Source organism: Macaca fascicularis, chromosome 8 (genome assembly GCF_037993035.2).
Source record: "Macaca fascicularis isolate 582-1 chromosome 8, T2T-MFA8v1.1".
In the NCBI taxonomy this organism is placed as follows: domain Eukaryota; kingdom Metazoa; phylum Chordata; class Mammalia; order Primates; family Cercopithecidae; genus Macaca; species Macaca fascicularis.
This window is the reverse complement of record NC_088382.1, coordinates 113,567,895-113,588,965: the sequence shown is the minus strand read 5'-3', so window position 1 is coordinate 113,588,965 and position 21,071 is coordinate 113,567,895. Positions and strand designations below refer to the sequence as shown.

Below are 21,071 nucleotides of genomic sequence, written 5' to 3'. Positions count from 1 at the left end.
TACACAAGATATAACATATTTGTAATGAGAATACCAGATAGAGAAGAAAGAGAGAAAGAAACAGAAGATTTGAAAGAATAATGATTGAAATTTTCCCAAATTAATGTCAGGAACCAAGCCACAGACCACAGATCTAGGGAGCTCAGAGAACACCAAGCAGGACAAATGCAAAATAATAACGACAGGGAGAAAAAAGAAAAAGAAAAACTATTGAAAGAAGACAGAGGAAAAGAAAAAAACACTCCTCTATAGAAGAACAAAGATAAGAATTACAAATGATTTTTCTAGAGAAGCTACGCAAGTAAGAAGAGAGCGGAGTGAAATATTTAAAGGTTTGGGAGAAAAAAACCACCAACCTAGAATCCTATGACCTGTGAAATTATCCTTCAAAAGTGAAGGAGAAAGAGACTTTCACAGACAAACAAAAATTTGGAATTTGTTGCCAGTAGAACAATATTACAAGAAATATTAAACTGATTTTTTTTTAGAGAGAAGAAAAAAGACATAGGTCAGAATTTCAAAGCTACATATAGAAAGAAAGAACACTGAAGAAGGAATAAATGAAGGTAAAATTGAAAACTTTTATTTTTCTTATTCTTAATTTATCTAACAGATAAGAATTTATTCAAAGTAATAATAGCAACAATGTATTCAATTATGTATGCTTAAATTTAAGTCAAATGAATGACAGCAATGATACAAGAAGTGGGAGGAAGAAATTGGGATTTTCTAAGTATATGATACTAACACTACCTATGAAGAATTATTTGAAAGCAGACTTGTATTAATTGTAAATGGATACTACAAACTCTAGAATGCCTACCCAAAAAAAGGTAAGGAAAAGAAGTATAACTGATATGCCAAGGAAGGAAAGACAACAGAATCATATGAAATCCTCAATTAAAAAAAAAAAAACACTGAAAAAGAATAGAAGACAAAAATAAACAAAGAAAAAGGTTAACAAAAACAGTAGATATTAATCCAACTATATCAATAATCATTTTAAATGTCACTCCCTTAAATGCACTAACTAAAAGAGACTGTCAGAGTCAATTAAAAAAAGAGGCTCAACTATATAAGAAACCCACTTTAAATGAAAACAATCATATAAATTAAATGAATGGAAAAAAAAGTACTATGGTAATACTAATCAAAAGAAGTCAGGAGTAGGCAGGGCATGATAATCCCAGCACTTTGGGAGGCTGAGGTGGGCAGATCACCTAAGGTCAGGAGTTTGAGACCAGCCTGGCCAACATGGTGAAACCCTGTCTCTACTAAAAATACAAAAATTAGCCAGATGTGGTGGCACATGCCTGTCGTCTCAGCTACTCAGGAGGCTGAGATGGGAGAATTGCTTGAACCCAGGAGGTGGAATCTGCCGTGTGCTGAGATTGTGCCACTGCATTCCAGCCTGGGGCCTAAGTGACAGAGCCAGAGCCAGACTCTGTTTAAAAAAAAAAAAAAAAAAAAAAAAAAAGCAGGAGTAGGAAGAAAGCAGAAGTAGGTACACTAATTTTAGACAAAGCTGACATGACAGCAAAAAACGTTATCAGGTATAAAGAAGGACATTCCATAAAGATAAAGGAGCCAATTCTTCAAGAAGACATAACAATTTGTAATGTGTATACCTCTAACAAGAAGAGTATCAAAATATGGCAGGCAAAAACTGATAGAAGTACATAGAGAAATAGAAGAATCCACCATTATAGTTGGAGATTACCACACCCCTCTGTCAGAAATGAACAGATCCGCTTGAGCCTGATATGCAGAGGTTGCAGTAAGCCAAGATTGCACCACTGCATTCCAGTCTGGGTGATAGAGCCAGACCCTGTCTCAAAAAGCAAAACAAACAGGCCGGACATGGTGGCTCATGCCTGTAATCCCAGCACTGTGGGAGGCCGAGGCTGGTGGATTACGTCAGGTCAGGAGTTCGAGACCCGCCTGACCAAAATGGAGAAATCCTATGTCTACTAAAAATACAAAAAAAAAAATTAGCCAGGCATGGTGGCGCATGCCTGTAATCCCAGCTACTTGGGAGGCTGAGGCAGGAGAATCACTTGAACCTGGGAGGCGGAGGTTGCAGTGAGCTGAGATCGCACTGTTGCACTCCAGCCTGGACAACAAGAGTGAAACTCTATCTCAAAACAAACAAACAAACAAACAAACAAACAAAAAACAGATCAAGCAGGCAGAAAATCAGTAAGAAGATAAGTGAACTCAAAACACAATCAACTGGATATAATCAACATTTATGGACTACTTCATCAAAAATTAGCAGCATATACATTCTTCTCAAGTTCACCTGGAACATTCACTAAAATAGAGCATATTCTGGGTCATAAAACACACCTTAGCAAATTAATTTTTAAAACATACAATGCTGCTCTGAGTCCACAATGACAATAAATTAGAAAGCAGTAACAGAAAGATAACTGCAAAATCCCCAAGTATGTGCATATTAAATAATATACTTCTAAATAACACATGGGTCAAGAAAGAAATCTCAAGAGAAATTTAAAAATATCTTTAAATAAATAAAAATGAAAACAATTTATCAAAATTTGTGGGATGCAGTGAAAGCAGTACTTAGAAGAAAATTTATAGTACTGAATGTATATATAAATTAGAAAAAAAGGAATACCTAAAATCAATAATCTAAATTTCTATCTCAGGTATATAGAAAAAGAGGAGCAAATTAAATGCAAAGTAAGCAGTTAGAAAATAAATGCAAAGTAAGCAGTTAGAAAATAAAGAGTAGAATTAGGGTCAATAAAATTGAAAACAGAAAATCAATAGAGAAAATCAACAAAACCAAAATCTGGTTCTTTGAAAAGATTAATAGAATAAATTAGCCTCTAGCCATGCTAATTAAGAGAAAGAGGATATAAAAATTACTAATATCAGAAATGAAAAAGGGGACATCACTACAGATCCCATGGACATTAAAAGGATAATAAAGGAATATTATGAAAACTCTATGCCCACAAATTTGATAATGTAGATGAAACTAGACCAATTCCTTGAAAGACACAGTTATGTCAAACTCAAACAAAAATAGACAACCTGAACAGACCTACATCTATTAAATAAAATGAATCAATAATTAATATCCTTCTAAAATGGAAAGCAACAAAGTCCAGATGGGTTCACTGGTGAATTCTACCAAACATTTAAGAAAGAAATTATTCCATTTTTTTCCAATCTCTTTCAGAGAACAGAACCAGAGAGACTACTCTCTTAACTCATTTTATAAGGCCAGTATTACCTCAATATCAAAACCAGACAAAGACATTAAAAGAAAAGAACATATCTCTCATGAACATCAATGCAAAAGTTATCAATTATAATGTTAGCACACTGAATCCAACAATGTATAAAAAGAATTATACACAATAAGTGGGATTAATCTTGGAAACCAAAGCTGGTTCCACATTCAAAAATCAATTAATGTAATCCACCACATCAACAGGCTATTAAAAAAAAATCACATGACTATATCAACAGATGGAGAAGAGACAATTTGACAAAATCTAACATCCTGAATTTACTAAAAACTCTCAGTACACTAGGAATATGGGGGATCTTCTTCAAGTGGATGTAGAATATCTACAAAAAAACCCTACAGCTAACATCATATTTACCATTAAAAAAAAAAACCTCAAAACTTTCCCACTGAGATCAGAAACAAGGTAAGTATGTCCACTCTCACCACTTGTATTTAACACTGTACTGGAAGTACTTTGATAATTCAATAAGAAAGAAAAGAAAATACATGCATACAGATTAGGGAGAAATAAATAAAACTTTTTGTGATGCCATCATTGTCAATGTAAAAACACAAAAGAATTGAAACAAATAGACAAAAACCTCCAGGAACTAATAAGTGATTATAGAAATGTTGTAGGATATAAGGTTAATATTCCAAAGTCAATAACTTTCCTATATATGAGCAATGAACAAGTGAAATTAAAAATGCAACACCATTTACATTAGCAGTCCCCAACAATGAAATACTTAGGTATAATCTGACAAAATATATATGAGATCTACATGAGAAAAATAACAAAACTCTGATGAATGAAATAAAAAAGAACTAAATAAATAGATATTCCATATAAAGAAATACTCAATATTGTCAAGATGTCCAATCTTCCCAACTTGACCTACAGATTCAAAGCAATCTCAGTCAAAATCTCAGCATATCAGTTTGTGGAGTCTAATAACCAGATTCCAGAGTTCATATGGAGAAGCAAAAGACAGAAGATTCAACACAGTATTGAAGGAGAAGAACAAAGTTGGAGAATTGACACTGATTTTTCAATACTTACAATGAAATTACAGTAATCAAGTCACTGTGGTACTGATTGGTCAACGAATAGACAAATAAATCAATGGAACATATAGACAGCCTAGAAATAAGCTGATATAAATATATTGAACTGATCTCTGACAACATAAAAGCAAAGGCAATACAATGGAGCAATGATGGTCTTTTCAACAAATGGTGCTGGAACAATTGGATGTCAACATGCAAAAAAGGGAACCTAGACATAGACATTACACTCTTCAAAAATTTAATTCAAAATGCATCATATATGTAAATATAAAATGCAAAATAATAAAACTCCTAGAAGGTAACATAGGAGAAAACATAAATAACCTTGGGTATTGTGATAAATTTTTAGATATAATAGTGTAGGCATGATTGATGAAAGAAATGATTAATAACCTGAATTTCACTGAAATTAAAACTACTCTGCAAAAGACAATGTCAAGAGAATTCCTGCTTTACAGAAGAGAGAAAATATTTGTAAAAGACACATTTTATAAAGGACTGTTGTCCAAAATATACAGAGAACTCTTAAAACTCAACAACAAGAAAACAACCCAATTTAAAAAAAAAAATGAGCCAAAGACCTGAACAGACACCTCACTGAAGAAATTAAATAGATGGCAAATAAGCATATGAAAAGATGTTTAACCTCATATGTCATCAGGGAAATGCAAACAAAAACAATGAGATACCACTATACACCCACTGGAATGGTCAGAACACTGACAACACCAAATGCTGGCAAGATGTGGAACAACAGGAACTCTTATTCATTGCTGGTGGGAAAGCAAAATGGTACAGATGTTTTGGAAGTTTCTTACAAAACTATACTCTTACCATATGATCCAGCAATTGTGCTGGTTGGCATTTGCGAAAAGGAGTTGAAAAGTTATGTCCACACAAAAACCTGCACACAGATGTTTATAGCAGCTTTATTTATAATTGCCAAAAATTGGAAGCAACCAAGATGCCCTTCAGTAGACGAATCAATGAACAAACTGTGGTATATCCAGACAATGGAATATTATTCAGCACTAAAAATAAATGAGCTATCAAACCATGAAAAGACAAAGCATATTACTAAGTGAAAGATGCCTGTCTAAAAGGCTACAAACTGTATGATTCCAACTATGTGACATTCTGGAAAAGGCAAAACTATGGAGACAGTAAGAAGATCAATAATTGCCAGGGGTTAGGAGAAAGGGAAAGATGAATTTTTAAGGCAGTGAAAATATTCTGCATGATAACATAATGATGGATACATGTCATTATCCATTTGTCCAAACTCAATGAATGTTTGACACCAAGAGTGAGCCCCAGTGTAAACTATGGATCATGGGTGATTATGATGTGTCAAAGTAGGTTCATCAGTTGTAACAAACATACCAGTTTGGTGGAGGAGGTTGATAATGGGAGAGGGTATGAATGTATTCGGGTAGGAAGACATATGGGAAATCTGTATACTTTCCTCTCAATTTTGCTATAAACCTAATGCTGCCCTAAAATTTAAAAAAGCACATGGAAAATATTACTTCTGACATAGTTAGTATTTGAGACATCTGCCTTGCAAGCTTAGAAAAACCGAATAAGTTAGTTGAAACAGTTCCTACTTAAGAACAGTTTTGATAGCTCAGGTTTATTATGAATGATTGTAACTGATACTCTGACCTTATTCAATGTGCAATTGGAAAGAAATCTCTGCATATAAGCAACAAACTATCAATAGATTTTGCTGGTTTATTGACTCATACTATGTGTTTAAATATTATTAAGAGAGGTGGGCGTGTGCATTTTGTACATGTATATACTGCATTTCACATCTGAGTTGCTTTACCCGGAAAATATATTATTTATTTTATCTGGTGGCCCTTACATTATTTGATAAGCTATTGATTAAAGCATTTATTCTCTATTAAAACTAGTTTCAATATTGGAGCTGTAAAATGAAAAGGTCATAAAGAAGAAATGTAAGAAAAATATTTAACAGAACGAATATATGTTTAAGTCTTGGTTATCATAAGTCTTACGTAAATGTAATTTCTACAGCATTTACTAAAGTGATGGGTTATGAAAAAAAAACTACATATACCATAATTTCAGAAACTACAATACCATCATACTAATTTTTGAGTACTAAAGGTATTGTTAAAGTGTAGTATGTCCAAAATTTAGCTGGGCTTAGAAAAAAATAAGGGACTAGATAGTAGTAGTTAGTACACACAATAGGTAAGGTACCCTAGTTAGTAACCCTAGTTAGTACACAAACTAGGTAGTGTGCACCTGTAGTCCCAGCTACTGGTGAGGCTGAGGTGAGAGGGTCAAATGAGCCTAGGGAAATTGAGGATACAGTGAGCTGTGATCGCCCTACTGCACTCCAGCCTGGGCAACAGAGTGAGACCCTGTCTGAAAAATCAATCAATCAATCAATAAAAAATAAAGTGTAGTATATCATGAAAAATCTATTTCTGAAAATCACATTGGATTTCAAAATAGCAAAATTTAGGATATTTCATGGCAGTCTTTTCAGGCTCATTAAATGATTCACCAGACAGTTTCTGACTGGAAAAATAATAGTAACAATAATGTCAAGACAGGAAAGAATGTTTTTCATATTGAGAGACTTAATGAATCCAGAGTAAGCACTTTGAGTTAGGGAGGGTTTCTAAACACAATTCTGTAGTACCAAAAAATTATTCCAGAAACTATTAACACAAATAAATGAAAAATAAACAATTTTTTCAAAAGATACAACTCCTTTTATAGAAAGGAAAAACTTAAAATGATCATATTAAATAAAGAAATATTTCTGTTATCTTGAAAACAGAAAATAAAAGGATAGAAACATCCAAAAACGGCATCAAGATGAACGATCTGAATGGAAATCATTTGGATGAAGAAAACCTGATGGACTAGATATTTACAAAAGATAAGAAATGGAATAGTCAAATAACAAAGGAATAGAATACAAATAGGAAAAAAATTTAATGATCTCCAAGAAAGCGATCATGAGAAATATTTCTCAAAACTACTTTATGAGTTTTAACTCTTCTAAACCATAATACATGAAAAGAATTTTTGTAGTCTTATACTGTTCACCCTTAGTACAAAGAAAGGGAAAAAATAGTCATTGAGTTTTTAAAAAGTGGTACACTGATAAAGGCATGCTAACTGACTCAACAAAAATAGGCAAAAAAAATTATCAATCACTAATGCAACTGTGGCATGTCTAACATATATTTTCTTTAGAGTAAAATTAGTCATAATTATGAAATCTATTAGGTTATTTAACTTCAAAAGGAATAGAATACTTTTCTTTTTACAATAAGCATATTACATGTAAACATTGTCATCAGAACTTGCAGAAAAGATATATACTTACCTAAAATAGTAAATCATTGGATAAATTTCTAACTTTAAAATGAGGCAAATATGTTAAACTACAATACTATAATTTCAAAACGTAGCTGTACGTGATACTTAATATACAAACAATTTTAAAGTTTCAAAAACTCTGATTTAAATATTTGACATATTTAGATATGGTGGTTACATAAAAAAGATTTCATCTTTTTTCCACCATATTAGTGCAGTATAAAAAAGTCTGAATTATGCAAGAACTCTTCCAATTTATTGTAAAATCCTTATTATTGTCTTAAAATATAAAATTTATTGAGATCTACTTATCTGGCATCTTTCAAGACTATTCAGTCTAATTGGTACAGGTGTTCCAGCAATTGGGATTTCTCAGGGGTTTAAGTTGTCATAGGTTGCCATAGGCTGTTTTGGAGGGTGAGGAGGTGAGTTGTTTATTTCTCTTTTACTTATTTACTTTTATGGTAAATGATGATGAATTGTACTCCAGTTTTTTTTTTTGAGACGGAGTCTCGCTCTGTCGCCCAGGCTGGAGTGCAGTGGCCGGATCTCAGCTCACTGCAAGCTCCGCCTCCCGGGTTTACGCCATTCTCCTGCCTCAGCCTTCCGAGTAGCTGGGACTACAGGCGCCCGCCACCTCACTGGGCTAGTCTTTTGTATTTTTTTAGTAGAGACGGGGTTTCACCCTGTTAGCCAGGATGGTCTCGATCTCCTGACCTCGTGATCCGCCCGTCTTGGCCTCCCAAAGTGCTGGGATTACAGGCTTGAGCCACCACGCCCGGCCTCCAGTTTTAATACTATAAAATAATTTTAAAATTCTTACCTGATACTACACCAATTCCATCATCACAGTCATAGTCAGAGACTTCACTATCACTTATTCTCTTTGACCCTATGAAGTAAACAACAGCAATAATTAAAAATTGTGATTATTTAAGGAAGAAAATTCCCCAAACACCTGAAACACAAATGAAAATATTCTGAATGAATCAGTTAATCACAAAAAATATGTACAGAAGAAAAGTCATTATGAGCTTATTGTCATTTATTTTCATATACATTTCATGATGTGAGGATATGGGTAATGAGGAGTTAACAATTTATATAATTATTATTCTGGAAATATATAAGATAAAGTTCCTAAATGATTTAAAGCTTAAAATAACATTAAATACTAAATAATATGTGTAAGTTATCCAACACTGATAAAATCTATTAGAAAATAGATAAGTTAATTTTAGATGCTTATGGATAAAGACACTTAAGATCAGATAAATTTCAAAACACAGTGTGTTATATTCCAATGCATTAATGCGTCTTTTTCTAATATGCATGACCAATACATTGACTATGGTCAATTCCTTATTTTTCATGCTCATGCAGAGAAAGTATAATTCAGAAAGCAAACTCACTTAAGACATCTTAAATATCCTTTTAAAAAAAACTATGTAGTTTAGCTATTTCTCTATTGCTTTGAAAAGACAATAAGAAAAAAGTCATCCACAATACTAATACATAAAAATTGTGAATTTTGGTATGTTTTCTATGAAAAAAACTAGGAAAGGCACTCATAGTGATTACAATTCAAGAGCACCATGTTTGTGTTTTTCCTCACAAAACAAATCTATAGCAAAATTTTTAAATGTGAATCTTACTATGGCAAAAATAGCATCAAACTAAATCAACCAGAGCTTTGAGGGCTAAAGCAGATTGACTACACGCTTAAATATGAAATTATTGCATATAAAAACAAACATGTGGTTATTTGTTTTTAAATGTTTTTCACCTCCATGTGTTTCAGGAACAGACACACCCTACACAACAGAATTCTTTATTAAAGCATTTTTCCCTTCCTTGGTATCAGAAAACATTTAATGAATGAAGACAGTGTTGCTATTTCAAAAAGATATTGTCTATTTTCTTACAGTATACATTATTTTTTACATGGAAATCGGTTTTATCAGAAAATAAGTGCTTTCATGTATGGTTTATAAAACACTGAGAACTCACATTGCATGAGGTGTCTAAGGCAGAGATCATTAAAATGTCCCAGAATTACCCTCAAGTATTTACAACCTACTCTTGGAGGCACCCGATAAATTTTTTTCATTTGTTTATTTTACTACCTGTGCTTTGCCAGCAGGGAAAGTCTCTATTGCCAGAAACTGAAGTTCTCATTTTCTCCTCATAATGGTGAGGAAGAAGACACCTATCTTTTTTATCATATGGCCCTACTGAATGAACTCTTTCTATTATTTTCATTCCAAATGCTTATGTTCATAAAGCTTTAGACATGATCAAATCTGAAGCTTTTATAGCCCCAATAGATATTAAACTAGAATTACCTGACAACATCGCAACAGACTGGGCACAAAAGCATTTAGAGAATTCAGACATACATTCGAAAAAGACTTGGGACAGAAGGGGTATCACATGAATGGGCTATTGAGGAGAACTTAAGGAGAACTGCTACCCAGCTTGTCTGTAAATGGGCAAGGATAGGGTAATGATTAGTTTACTATGTCAGGTGCACTCCAGAACAGAAAGATTACAAGTTTTCGGTATTTGTAAAAAATCAGATAAAACATGACAACAGAAAATGATGTTTATTTTATCAGCCTTTGTAAGCTGTACCATGTGTGGGTACATGGGTGAAGTGGCATATTTGGTTTGTAAATGCTGCCTCCTTCAAAATTGTATTGATTCCTTTCTAGATTGAGATTTTATCTGTTTGATCTTAACCCTTTATAAGTTAAACATATTCCAATTCAGTTCCCTCTAATTGTCTCATCTTCTGTCATTCTGACGAAAACAGGTTATTAAGTTCAGTATTTTCTTTTAAAATTAGTGGGTGTTTTTTTTTTTTGTTTTGTTTTGTTTTTTTTTTTGAGATGGAGTTTTGCTGTTGTTGCCCAGGCTGGAGTGCAATGGCATTATCTTGGCTCACGGCAACTTCTGCCTGTGGAGTTCAAGTGATTCTCTGGCCTCAGCCTCCCGAGTAGCTGGGATTACAGGCACCCAGCACTACGCCTGGCTAATTTTGTATTTTTAGTAGAAACGGGGTTTCACCATGGTAGTCGGGCTGGTCTCAAACTCCTGACCTCAAGTGATCCACCTGCCTTGGCCTCCCAAAGTGCTGGAATTACAGGTGTGAGTCACTGCAGCTGGCCAAAATTAGTGTTTTTAGTGTCCTATATATAATTCTTGCTTTATAAGCAAAGAGAGAGTCTCCCATATTTTCTTCTGAAAATTTAAAAATTTTGCTTTTTGCATTTACATCCTCATCTGTCTTGAACTGAGTTGGTGTATAGTATGAGATATAAATGCAATTTCACTTTTTCCATATGGCTAACCCATATCTCAGTATTATTTATTTAATATTTCCACCTTTCCCAAATAATCTGTGATGTCACCTCTGTCATCAATAAATGTATTCTATCTGCAAGAATGTAATGCAATTCAAATCAAAGTCCCTATAGGATGATCTGTATTCTAATTTTTTGCCCCTTGTACAGGTTGTCTATCCACAAATCAATAACTCATTGTGTTTGTTACTACAATGTTACATATTGAAGCAAATACATCCACCTTATTATTTTCATCTTGGATCATGCCCCTTTACTCTTTCATATAAATTTTAGATTCAAGTTATCATCTTGAACAAAAACATCCTATTGGGATTTTGATTTTGAATTTCACTGAATCAATAAATTAATTCAGAAAGAAGTGCCATATTTTACAGCATTGTTTTAGTAGTCAGGTACATGGCATTTTCTCCATCTAAGTTTGGCCTTTCTATAAAACTTTTAATTTTGGCTACTCAAATTATCCACATTTGTTGGATATATCCTTTCTATCTTATAATTTCAATTGCTATTAGCTATACAGTTAAGAACTATGTTTTCTAAATTAATTGCTCAGACACAGAAATGCAATTTCATTGTGAATGTTAACCAATCACCTTGTTAAAGTCTTTTTCTCTCTCTTCTTACTTCTATTAAAGTGATTCTGGTTTAATTTGAATTTTTCTATGTAGACAATCATCATCCCCAATCGTTATGTGTTTTTCTTTTTTTTTTCCTGCCTTGCTATGCTGATAACTACAATGCTGGGAAAAAAAAACCAGAAAAATTTTACATTCTTTTTAAAATTGTGATTTAAAATATAAGTTTTCTAATATTTTTCCCTTAGAAATGGTATTTGCTAAAGTTACACTTTATCACATTGGGGAAGGTTTCTATATTGTTAGTTTGCAGAGGTTTGCAGAGTGAGATGTAATTTTTATTAAATGTGTTTTCTGCATCTATTGAATTAATCGTGCAGATTCTATAATTTAATATACTTATTTGGAAAATTACATGTAAATGTATATTACATATATATTGATATGATAAACGATTCTTTCATTCCTGAGTTTAAGTTCAGTGATATTTCTTACGGATTTTAGACTTTTACTTCTTAATTATTCTTTTAGAGACAAGGTCTTGATGTGTCACCCAGGTTGGGGTACAATGGCACAATCATAGCTCACTGTAACCTCAAACTCCGAGGCTGAACCAACCCTCCAGTCTCAGCTTTCTGAGTAGCTAGGACTACAGTTGCACACCACCATGCCTGGCTAATTTTTAACTTTCTTTGCAGAGACGGGGCTCTTGCTATATTGCCCAGACTGGTCTCAAATTCCTGGCCTCAAGCAGTCATCCTGCCTCAGCCTACCAAAGCACTGGGATTGAAAGCAATTTTTGCATTTTTATTTATTCACTCTAAGTTTTCAAAGTGTTTGCTGTAATGATCACAATTTTATTTTGTTATCAATTTATTTTCTGATATATCAATTATGTTTCCTTTGCATCCTGTAACTTCTTTTTATTCTATCAATAAATTTCACTAAAGGTTTATCTTGCTATTAATTTCAAGGGATGAACTTTTGGGCTCCATTATCCTATCAATTAGAAATTTGTTTCACATACTATTAATTTTTGTTCCTACTTTTATGATTTCTATCCTTCTGCTTTAAATTTGTTTCACTATTTTTTTCCCTAAACTCTTACATTGGATGAGTACTTTATAATTTTCTGCCTTTTAATGTTTACTAACATGAACATTCCCCTGTTAGCACTTCCCTATATTACTCAAATATTTATATGTAGTATATTGATTAAAGTTCTATTCTAGATATTTTCTTCTTAGGACTATAAGATATTTGCCATATTTCTTAAATCCAAGACACTATCAACTGAGTGACTACTCATGATTTCAGAGATGCTAGAGCTTGAAAAAAATGCTGATTACAATATAAGTTTCTACTTTTTTAAATTTTCAAAAGCACGAGTACAATTTATCTTTCTTTTTACAATTGATGTGATAACACAGTATTAGAGAATATTATGTTAATTTTTAAAATTTGTCAAAAGGAATTATAAAATAGTATATTTATAACTCACATATTTCATGGTTGTAACAGAGGAATGTGAATTCATTAATTAAGTGCAGAATTCTTTATTTGACCACGAGATTAAACTTGTTAATTGTGCTGCCTGATTCTTTTGTAACTTTCCTAAATTTTTGTTTGCTTGACCTGTCAATGATGGAAAGCAAATTATATTGGAATCTCCATAAGTGGTGGTAAATTTAATTTTTCTCTCTAGTGTTACTTTTGTATATTGCAGTTATTCCATGTAATTCATGCAAGTTGAAAAATATTTCAATAGATTTAGAAAAATAATTTGAAAAATTATTACCCCCAATCGTGATAAAATGTCTCAGCAAACTAGTAAAAAAAGAATGTTCATAAACTGATAAAGGGTATCTACAAAAAAACCTACAGCTGACATCACACTTAATTATGAAATACTGAATGTTCACTCTAAGATAAAGAACATGTAAAGGATGTTCACTCCAAGGATGGTCCTTCTACTCAACATTATATTGCAAGTCCTAAAAAGAGCAATACAGCCAGGAAAAGAAATAAAAGGTATAGGTCGGGCGCAGTGTCTCAAGCCTGTAATCCCAGCACTTTGGGAGGCCAAGATGGGTGGATCACAAGGTCAGAAGATCGAGACCATCCTGGCTAACACGGTGAAACCCCGTCTCTACTAAAAAATACAAAAAACTAGCCGGGTGAGGTGGTGGGCACCTGTATCCCAGCTACTCGGGAGGCTGAGGCAGGAGAATGGCGTAAACCCGGGAGGCGGAGCTTACAGTGAGCTGAGATCCGGCCACTGCACTCCAGCCCAGGCAACAGAGAGAGACTCCGTCTCAAAAAAAAAAAAAAAAAAAAAAAAAGAAAGAAATAAAAGGTATACAGATTAGAAAGTAAGAAAGAATATGATCATGTCAATATAAAGTCTTAAGGAAACTATACAAAACTTATTAAGACTAGTAAGAAAATTTAGCAAGATTGCAGGATACATAGTCAATATAAAAATGAATATTTCTTACAGAATAGGAATATACAAACAGAATATTAATTCCCAAACCATGTCATTTACAAGAATTTCCAAAATCATGAACTATTTAGAAATAAATTTAATATAAAATGTCAAAACCACAAAACACTGCTATACTAGTTTCCTATGGTTGTTATAACAAGATATTAAAAACTGAGTGCTTAAAACATCAGAAATCTGTTGTCTCATATCTCTGGGGGATAGAAGTTCAAAATCAAGGTCTCAGCAGGGCCATGCACTTTGATGGCTCTGGACAGAATCCTTCCTTGTCTCTCTTTGCTTCCGGTATTTGCCAAGAAACCTTGGTGTTCTTTTGTTTGTAGACTTATCACTCTAGTCGCATGGACATCTTCTCCCTGTATATCTTCATATTGTCTTCCCTCTGTGCATTGTCTGTCTCTGTGTCCACATTTCCTATTTTTCTAAGGACACCAGTCATATTGGTTTAGGGCCCACCCTAATGACCTTGTTTTACCTTGGTTACTCCTGTAAAGATGCTATTTACAAATAAGTTCACACCCTGAGGTATTGAGGGTTAAGGTTTCAACATATCTTTTTGGGGGATCACAATTCAACCCAAACAACTGCTAACAAGTTAAAGAAGACATAAATAAATGGAGATTCTTTTCTGCCAAATCAAAAGTCAGATATATTAAAATAACATTATCAGGACATTGAGAGAAAATAAAAGTCATTCTAGGATGTTATATATAGCTAAACTTTCTATTAGTAAAACAAAACGAAACAAAACAAAACAAAAGAACCCAGGAGGCCAAGCGCAGTGGCTCACGCCTATAATCCCGGTATTTTGGGAGGCTGAGGCAGGCGTATCACCTGAGGTCAGGAGGTGGAGACCAGCCTGGCCAACATGGTGAAACCCTGTCTCTACTAAAAATACAAAAATTAGCCAGGCATGGTGGCACGAGCCTGTAATCCCAGCTACTCGAGAGGCTGAGGCACAAGAATCACTTGAACCTGGGAAGCGGAGGTTGCTGAGAGCCAACATTGCAAAATGGCACTCCAGCCTGGGCAACAAGAGCAAAACTCAGTCCCGCAACCAAAAAAAATAAAAATAAGAATAAAAAATAAAAAATAAAAAATAATATTCAGAAAAACAAAGCCTTTTTCCAATTCTTCAGTGAAGGAATGACTGTAAAAAGTACTTCAAAAATAAACTTACCCCAAAATGAAGGGGTGATTGAAAAAAAAGAAAAAAGGTAAAAATTTTGGTAAAGCTAAAAAAACCTGAATGAATAAAATGACAATTATAATGATAATCTGGAGGCTGAGGTAAACTTCTGTTAGTAATATGTTAGATGATAGGGAAGAGGGTGTTTACCAAATTGCAAAATTTTATATGGTTTGGAAAAAAAGGTAGAGATATACGCTGGCTCACACCTATAATTCTAGCACTTTGGGAAGCCGAGGCGGGCAGATTGCCTGAGCTTAAGCATTCGAGACCAGCCTGGACAACATGGTGAAACTCCGTCTCTACTAAAATACAAAAAAAAAAAAAAGAAAAAATAAATAAATATCAGCCAGGCATGGAGGTGTGCACCTGTAGTCCCAGCTACTAGGGAGGCTGAGGCAGGAGGCGAAGGTTGCAGTAAGCCAAGATTGCACCACTGCACTACAGCCTGGGTGACAGAGTGAGACTCCATCTCCAAAAAAAAAAAAAAAAAACAAACCTTTTTTAGGTATGCATGTTAATATTTCAAAAGTAACCATTAAAACAACAGAGATTAAAAGCAGACAGAAAGCAGAGTATACAAAATAGTAATAACATGTCCCTATTATGATATAAAAAAGAAAAAATAATCCATATACATTTGTCTGTGTGTGCATTTTTGAGAGATTGTCAATATAATTGCAATTTTGCAATTTCTCCTTTCACTTCTTTCTGGTTTTGTTTTGTTTTGAGACAGAGTCTCGCTCTGTTGCCCAGACTGGAGTGGGTGTGATAAAACTGAAGTCTAGGATTTTAGATGCTTGTCTGATCCTGATAAATACCCTCTTTGAATCTTCTCCCAGACCTGAGCTAAGCACACCTGGAGATTCATAACAAAGGACATCAGTTGCAGTTGCTTCTGTAGATGGCCCACAAAATCAGGGTGAGAAGGGATGAGAGATAAACACAGGCTCCAGTTTGTCTACATGGATTCCAGTTTTCCTTGATTTTCCTTTTTGGATGTGTTTTTCCTAACCAGTCTATCCTTCTGTCCCACAGAGACTTCCAGAACCACTACTAAATGAAGAGGCAACAGACTTTTTCACTAGATCCTCTTTGGGGTCTTTGGCAAGTGACTTTTCTCAGATTCCTCAACCATTGTCTTACAAACCTTCCTAAAAGAATTCCAAGTTTCTCCCACCACTTTGTAAAGTTTAATCTTTAAAATAAATATCTTATTTGGTATTACTTCAGCACTAAATGCTTGGGCTTCCTCACTGAGGCTTAAATTATATTTCAGTCTTTAATTCATCTAGAGTTCATTTTTTTGTATATGGTTCAAGAAAAAGATCAAGTTCTTCTATCGTCTTTTCTTTATGAATAGCATTTTTTAAGCTCATTTATTCTTTTTTAAACTTTTATTTTAGGTTGGAAGGTACATGTGAAGGTTTGTTATATAGGTGAACTCGTGTCCCGAGAGTTTGTTTTACAGAGTATTTCGTCACCCAGGTACTAAGCACAGTGTCCAACAGTTATCTTTTCTGCTCCTTTCTATCCTCCCACCCTCCACCCTCAAGTAGACCCCAGTGTCTGTTGTTCCCTTCTTTGTGTTCATGAGTTATCTTTATTTAGCTCCCACTTCCAAGTAAGAACATGTGGTATTTGGTCTTCTGTTCCTGCATTAGTTTGCTAAGTATAATGGTGTACAGTTCCATCCATGTTCCTGCTAAAGACATGATGTTGTTCTTTTTTATGGCTTCATAATATTCTATGGTGTATATGTACCACATTTTTTTAATCCAATCGGTCATTGATGGGCATTTAGGTTAATTCCATGTCTTTGCTATTGTGAATAGTGCTATAAAGAACATTCACATGCATGTGTCATTATGGTAGAATGATGTATATTCATCTGGGAATATACCCAGTAATGGGATTGCTGGGTCAAATGGTAGTTCTACATTTAGCTCTATGAGGAATCACCATATTGCTTTCCACAATGGTTGAACTAATTTACACTCCCACCAACAATGTGTAAGTGTTCCCTTTTCTCCACAACCTTGCCAGCATCTGTTATTTTTTGACTTTTTAATGATAGCCATTTTGTCTGGTGTGCAATGGTACCTCATTGTAGTTTTGATCTGCATTGCCCTAATGATTAGTGATATTGAGCTTATTTTATATGCTTGTTGGCCACATGCATGTCTTCTTTTTTTATTATTATACTTTAAGTTCTGGGGTACATGTGCAGAACATGCATGTTTGTTACATAGGTATACACGTGCCATGGTGGTTTGCGGCACCCATCAACCCATCAACCCATCAACTATATTAGGTATTTCTCCTAATGCTATCCCTCTCCTACCCGCTAATCCCCCAACAGGTCCTGCTGTGTGATGTTCCCCTCCCTGTGTCCCTGTGTTCTCAATGTTCAACTCCCAATTATGAGTGAGAACATGCAGTGTTTCATTTTCTGTTCCTGCATTAGTTTACTGAGAATGATGGTTTCCAACGCCACCCATGTCCCTGAAAAGGACATGCACTCATCCTTTTTTTGGCTGCATAGTATTCCATGGTGTATATGTGCCACATTTTCTTTAACCAGTCTATCATTGATGGGCATTTAGGTTGGGTCCAAGTCTGCTATTGTGAACAATGCCAGAGTAAACAGACGTGTGCATGTGTCCTTACATTAGAATGATTCATAATCCTTTGGGTATATAACCAGTAATGGGATGGCTGGGTCAAATGGTATTTCTAGTTCTAGATCCTTGAGGAATCGCCACACTGTCTTCCACAATGGTTGAACTAACTTATACTCCCACCAACAGTGTAAAAGCATTCCTATTTCTCCACATCCTCTTCAGCATCTGTTGTTTCCTGACTTTTTAATGATCGGCATTCTAACTGGCATGAGATGGTACCTCACTGTGGTTTTGATTTACATTTCCCTAATGACCAGTGATGATGAGCTTTTTTTCGTATGTTTGTGGGTTGCTTAAATGTCTTCTTTTGAGAAGTGTCTGTTCATATCCTTAGTCCACGTTTTGATGCATTTGTTTGTTTTTTTCTTGTAAATCTGTTTAAGTTCTTTGTAGATTCTGGATATTAGCCCTTTGTCAGATAGATAGACTGAAAAAGTTTTCTCCCATTCTGTAGGTTGCCTGTTCACTCTGATGATAGTTTCTTTTGCTGTGCAGAAGCTCTTTAGTTTAATCAGCTTCCCATTTGTCTATTTTGGCTTTTGTTGCCATTGCTTTTGGTGTTTTAATCATGAAGTCTGTGCCCACGCCAATATCCTCAATGGTATTGCCTAGGTTTTCTTCTAGGGTTTTTATGGTTTTAAGTCTTATGTTTAAGTCTTTAATCCATCTTGAGTTAACTTTTTGTAAAAGATGTCAGGAAGGGATCCAGTTTCAGCTTTCTGCATATGGCTAGCCACTCTTCCCAACACTAGTTATTAAATAGAGAATCCTTTCCCCATTGTTTGTTTTTGTCAGGTTTGTCAAAGATCAAATGGTTGTAGATGTGTGGCATTATTTCTGAGGCTTCTGTTCTGTTCCATTGGTCTATATATCTGTTTTGGTACCAGTGCCATGCTGTTTTGGTTACTGTAGCCCTGCAGTATAGTTTGAAGTCAGGTAGCATGATGCCTCCAGCTTTCTTCTTTCTGCTTAGGATTGTCTTGGCTATGTGGGCTCTTTTTTTGTTCCATATGGAATTTAAAGTCATTTTTTCCAATTCTGTGAAGAAAGTCAATGGTAGCTTGATCAGGATAGCATTAAATCTATAAATTACTTTGGGCAGTATGGCCATTTTGATTTTGATTCTTCCTATCCATAAGCATGGAATGTTTTCCCATTTGTTTGTGTTCTCTCTTATTTCCTTGAGCAGTAGTTTGTAGTTATTCTTGAAGAGGTCCTTCACATCCCTTGTAAGTTGGATTCCTAGGTATTTTTTTCTTTTTGTAGCAATTGTGAATGGGAGGTCACTCATGATTTGGCTCTATGTTTGTCTGTTATTAGTGTATAGGAATGCCTGTGATTTTTGCACATTGATTTTGTATCCTGAGACTTTGCTGAAGTTGCTTTTCAGTGTAAGGAGATTTCGGGCTGAGATGATGGGGTTTTCTAAATACACAATCATTTCATCTGCAAACAGAGACAATCTGATCTAGCTTTTTCTTACTTGAATACCCTTTGTTTCTTTCTCTTGCCTGACTGCCCTGGCCAGAACTTCCAATACTATGTTGAACAGGAGTGGTGATAGAGGGCATCCTTGTCTTGGGCCAGTTTTCAAAGGGAATGCTTCCAGTTTTTGCCCATTCAGTATGATATTGGCTGTGGGTCTGTCACAAATTGCTTGTATTATTTTGAGATATATTCCATTGATCAATGCCTAGTTTATTGAGAGTTTTTAGCATGAAGGGGTGTTGAATTTTGTTGAAGGCCTTTTCTGCATCTATTGAGATAATCATGTGGTTTTTATCATTGGTTCTGTTTATGTGATGGATTATGTTTATTGATTGATATGTGTATGTTGAACCAGCCTTACATCCCAGGGATGAAGCCAATTTGATCGTGGTGGATAACCTTCTTCATGTGCTGCTGGCTCCAGTTTGTCAGTATTTTACTGAAGATTTTCGCATCAATGTTCATCAGGGATATTGGCCTGAATTTGTCTTTTTTGTTGTTGTTGTGTCACAGCCAGGTTTTGTTATCAGGAAGATGCTGGCCTCATAAAATGAGTTAGGGAGGATTCCCTCTTTTTCTATTGTTTGGAGTAGTTTCAGAAGGAATGGTACCAGCTCCTTTTTGTGCCTCTGGTAGAATTTGGTTGCGAATCCGTCTGGTCCTGGACTTAGTTTTGTTGGTAGACTATTAAGTGCTGCCTCAATTTCAGAACTTGTTATTGGTCTATTCAGGTATTCGACTTCTTCCTGGTTTAGTCTTGGGAGGGTGTATGTGCCCAGGAATTTATCCACTTCTTCTAGATTTTCTAGTTTGTTTGTGTTGAGGTGTTTATAGTATTCTCTGATGGTAGTTTGTATTTCTGTGGGATTGGTGGTGATATCCCCTTTATCATTTTTTACGGCATCTATTTGATTCTTCTCTCTTTTCTTCTTTATTAGTCTGGCTAGTGGTCTATCTATTTTGTTGATCTTTTCAAAAAACGAGCTCCTGGATTTGTTGACTTTTTAAATGGTTTTTCGTGTTTGTGTCCTTCAGTTCTGCTCTGATCTTAGTTATCTCTTGCCTTCTGCTAGTTTGCTCTTGCTTCTCTAGTTCTTTTAATTGTGATGTTAGGGTGTCAATTTTACATCTTTCCTGCTTTCCCCTGTGGGCATTTAGTGCTATAAATTTCACTCTACACACAGCTTTAAATGTGTCCCAGAGATTCTGGTACACTGTGTCTTTGTTCTCATTGGATTCAAAGAACATCTTTATTTCTGCCTTCATTTTGTTATTTACCCAGTAGTCATTCAGGAGCAGGTTGTTCAGTTTCCATGTAGTTGTGTGGTTTTGAGGGAGTTTCTTAATCCTGAGTTCTAGTTTGATTGCAGTGTGGTCTGAAAGACTGTTTGTTATGATTTCTGTTCTCTTGCCTTTGCTGAGGAGTGTTTTACTTCCAATTATGTGGTCAATTTTAGAGTAAGTGCAATGTGGTGCTGAGAAGAACATATAGTCTGTTGATTTGGGGTTGAGAGTTCTGTAGGTGTCTATTAGGTTCGCTTGGTCCAGAGCTGGGT

At 34.7% G+C, this 21,071-nt stretch overlaps 1 protein-coding gene across 48 annotated transcripts in view; it reads right to left on the bottom strand.

Moving 5' to 3' along the window:
- The window catches only part of RIMS2 (regulating synaptic membrane exocytosis 2), a 753,111-nt gene that overhangs the window by 285,700 nt on the left and 446,340 nt on the right, over window positions 1-21,071 (bottom strand). For all 48 annotated transcript variants that reach the window (XM_073999244.1, XM_073999245.1, XM_073999258.1 and 45 more), the window contains one exon: window positions 8,529-8,597. In XM_073999244.1, the coding sequence (XP_073855345.1) occupies window positions 8,529-8,597 (69 nt within the window). The remainder of the gene's footprint in view (window positions 1-8,528; window positions 8,598-21,071) is intronic.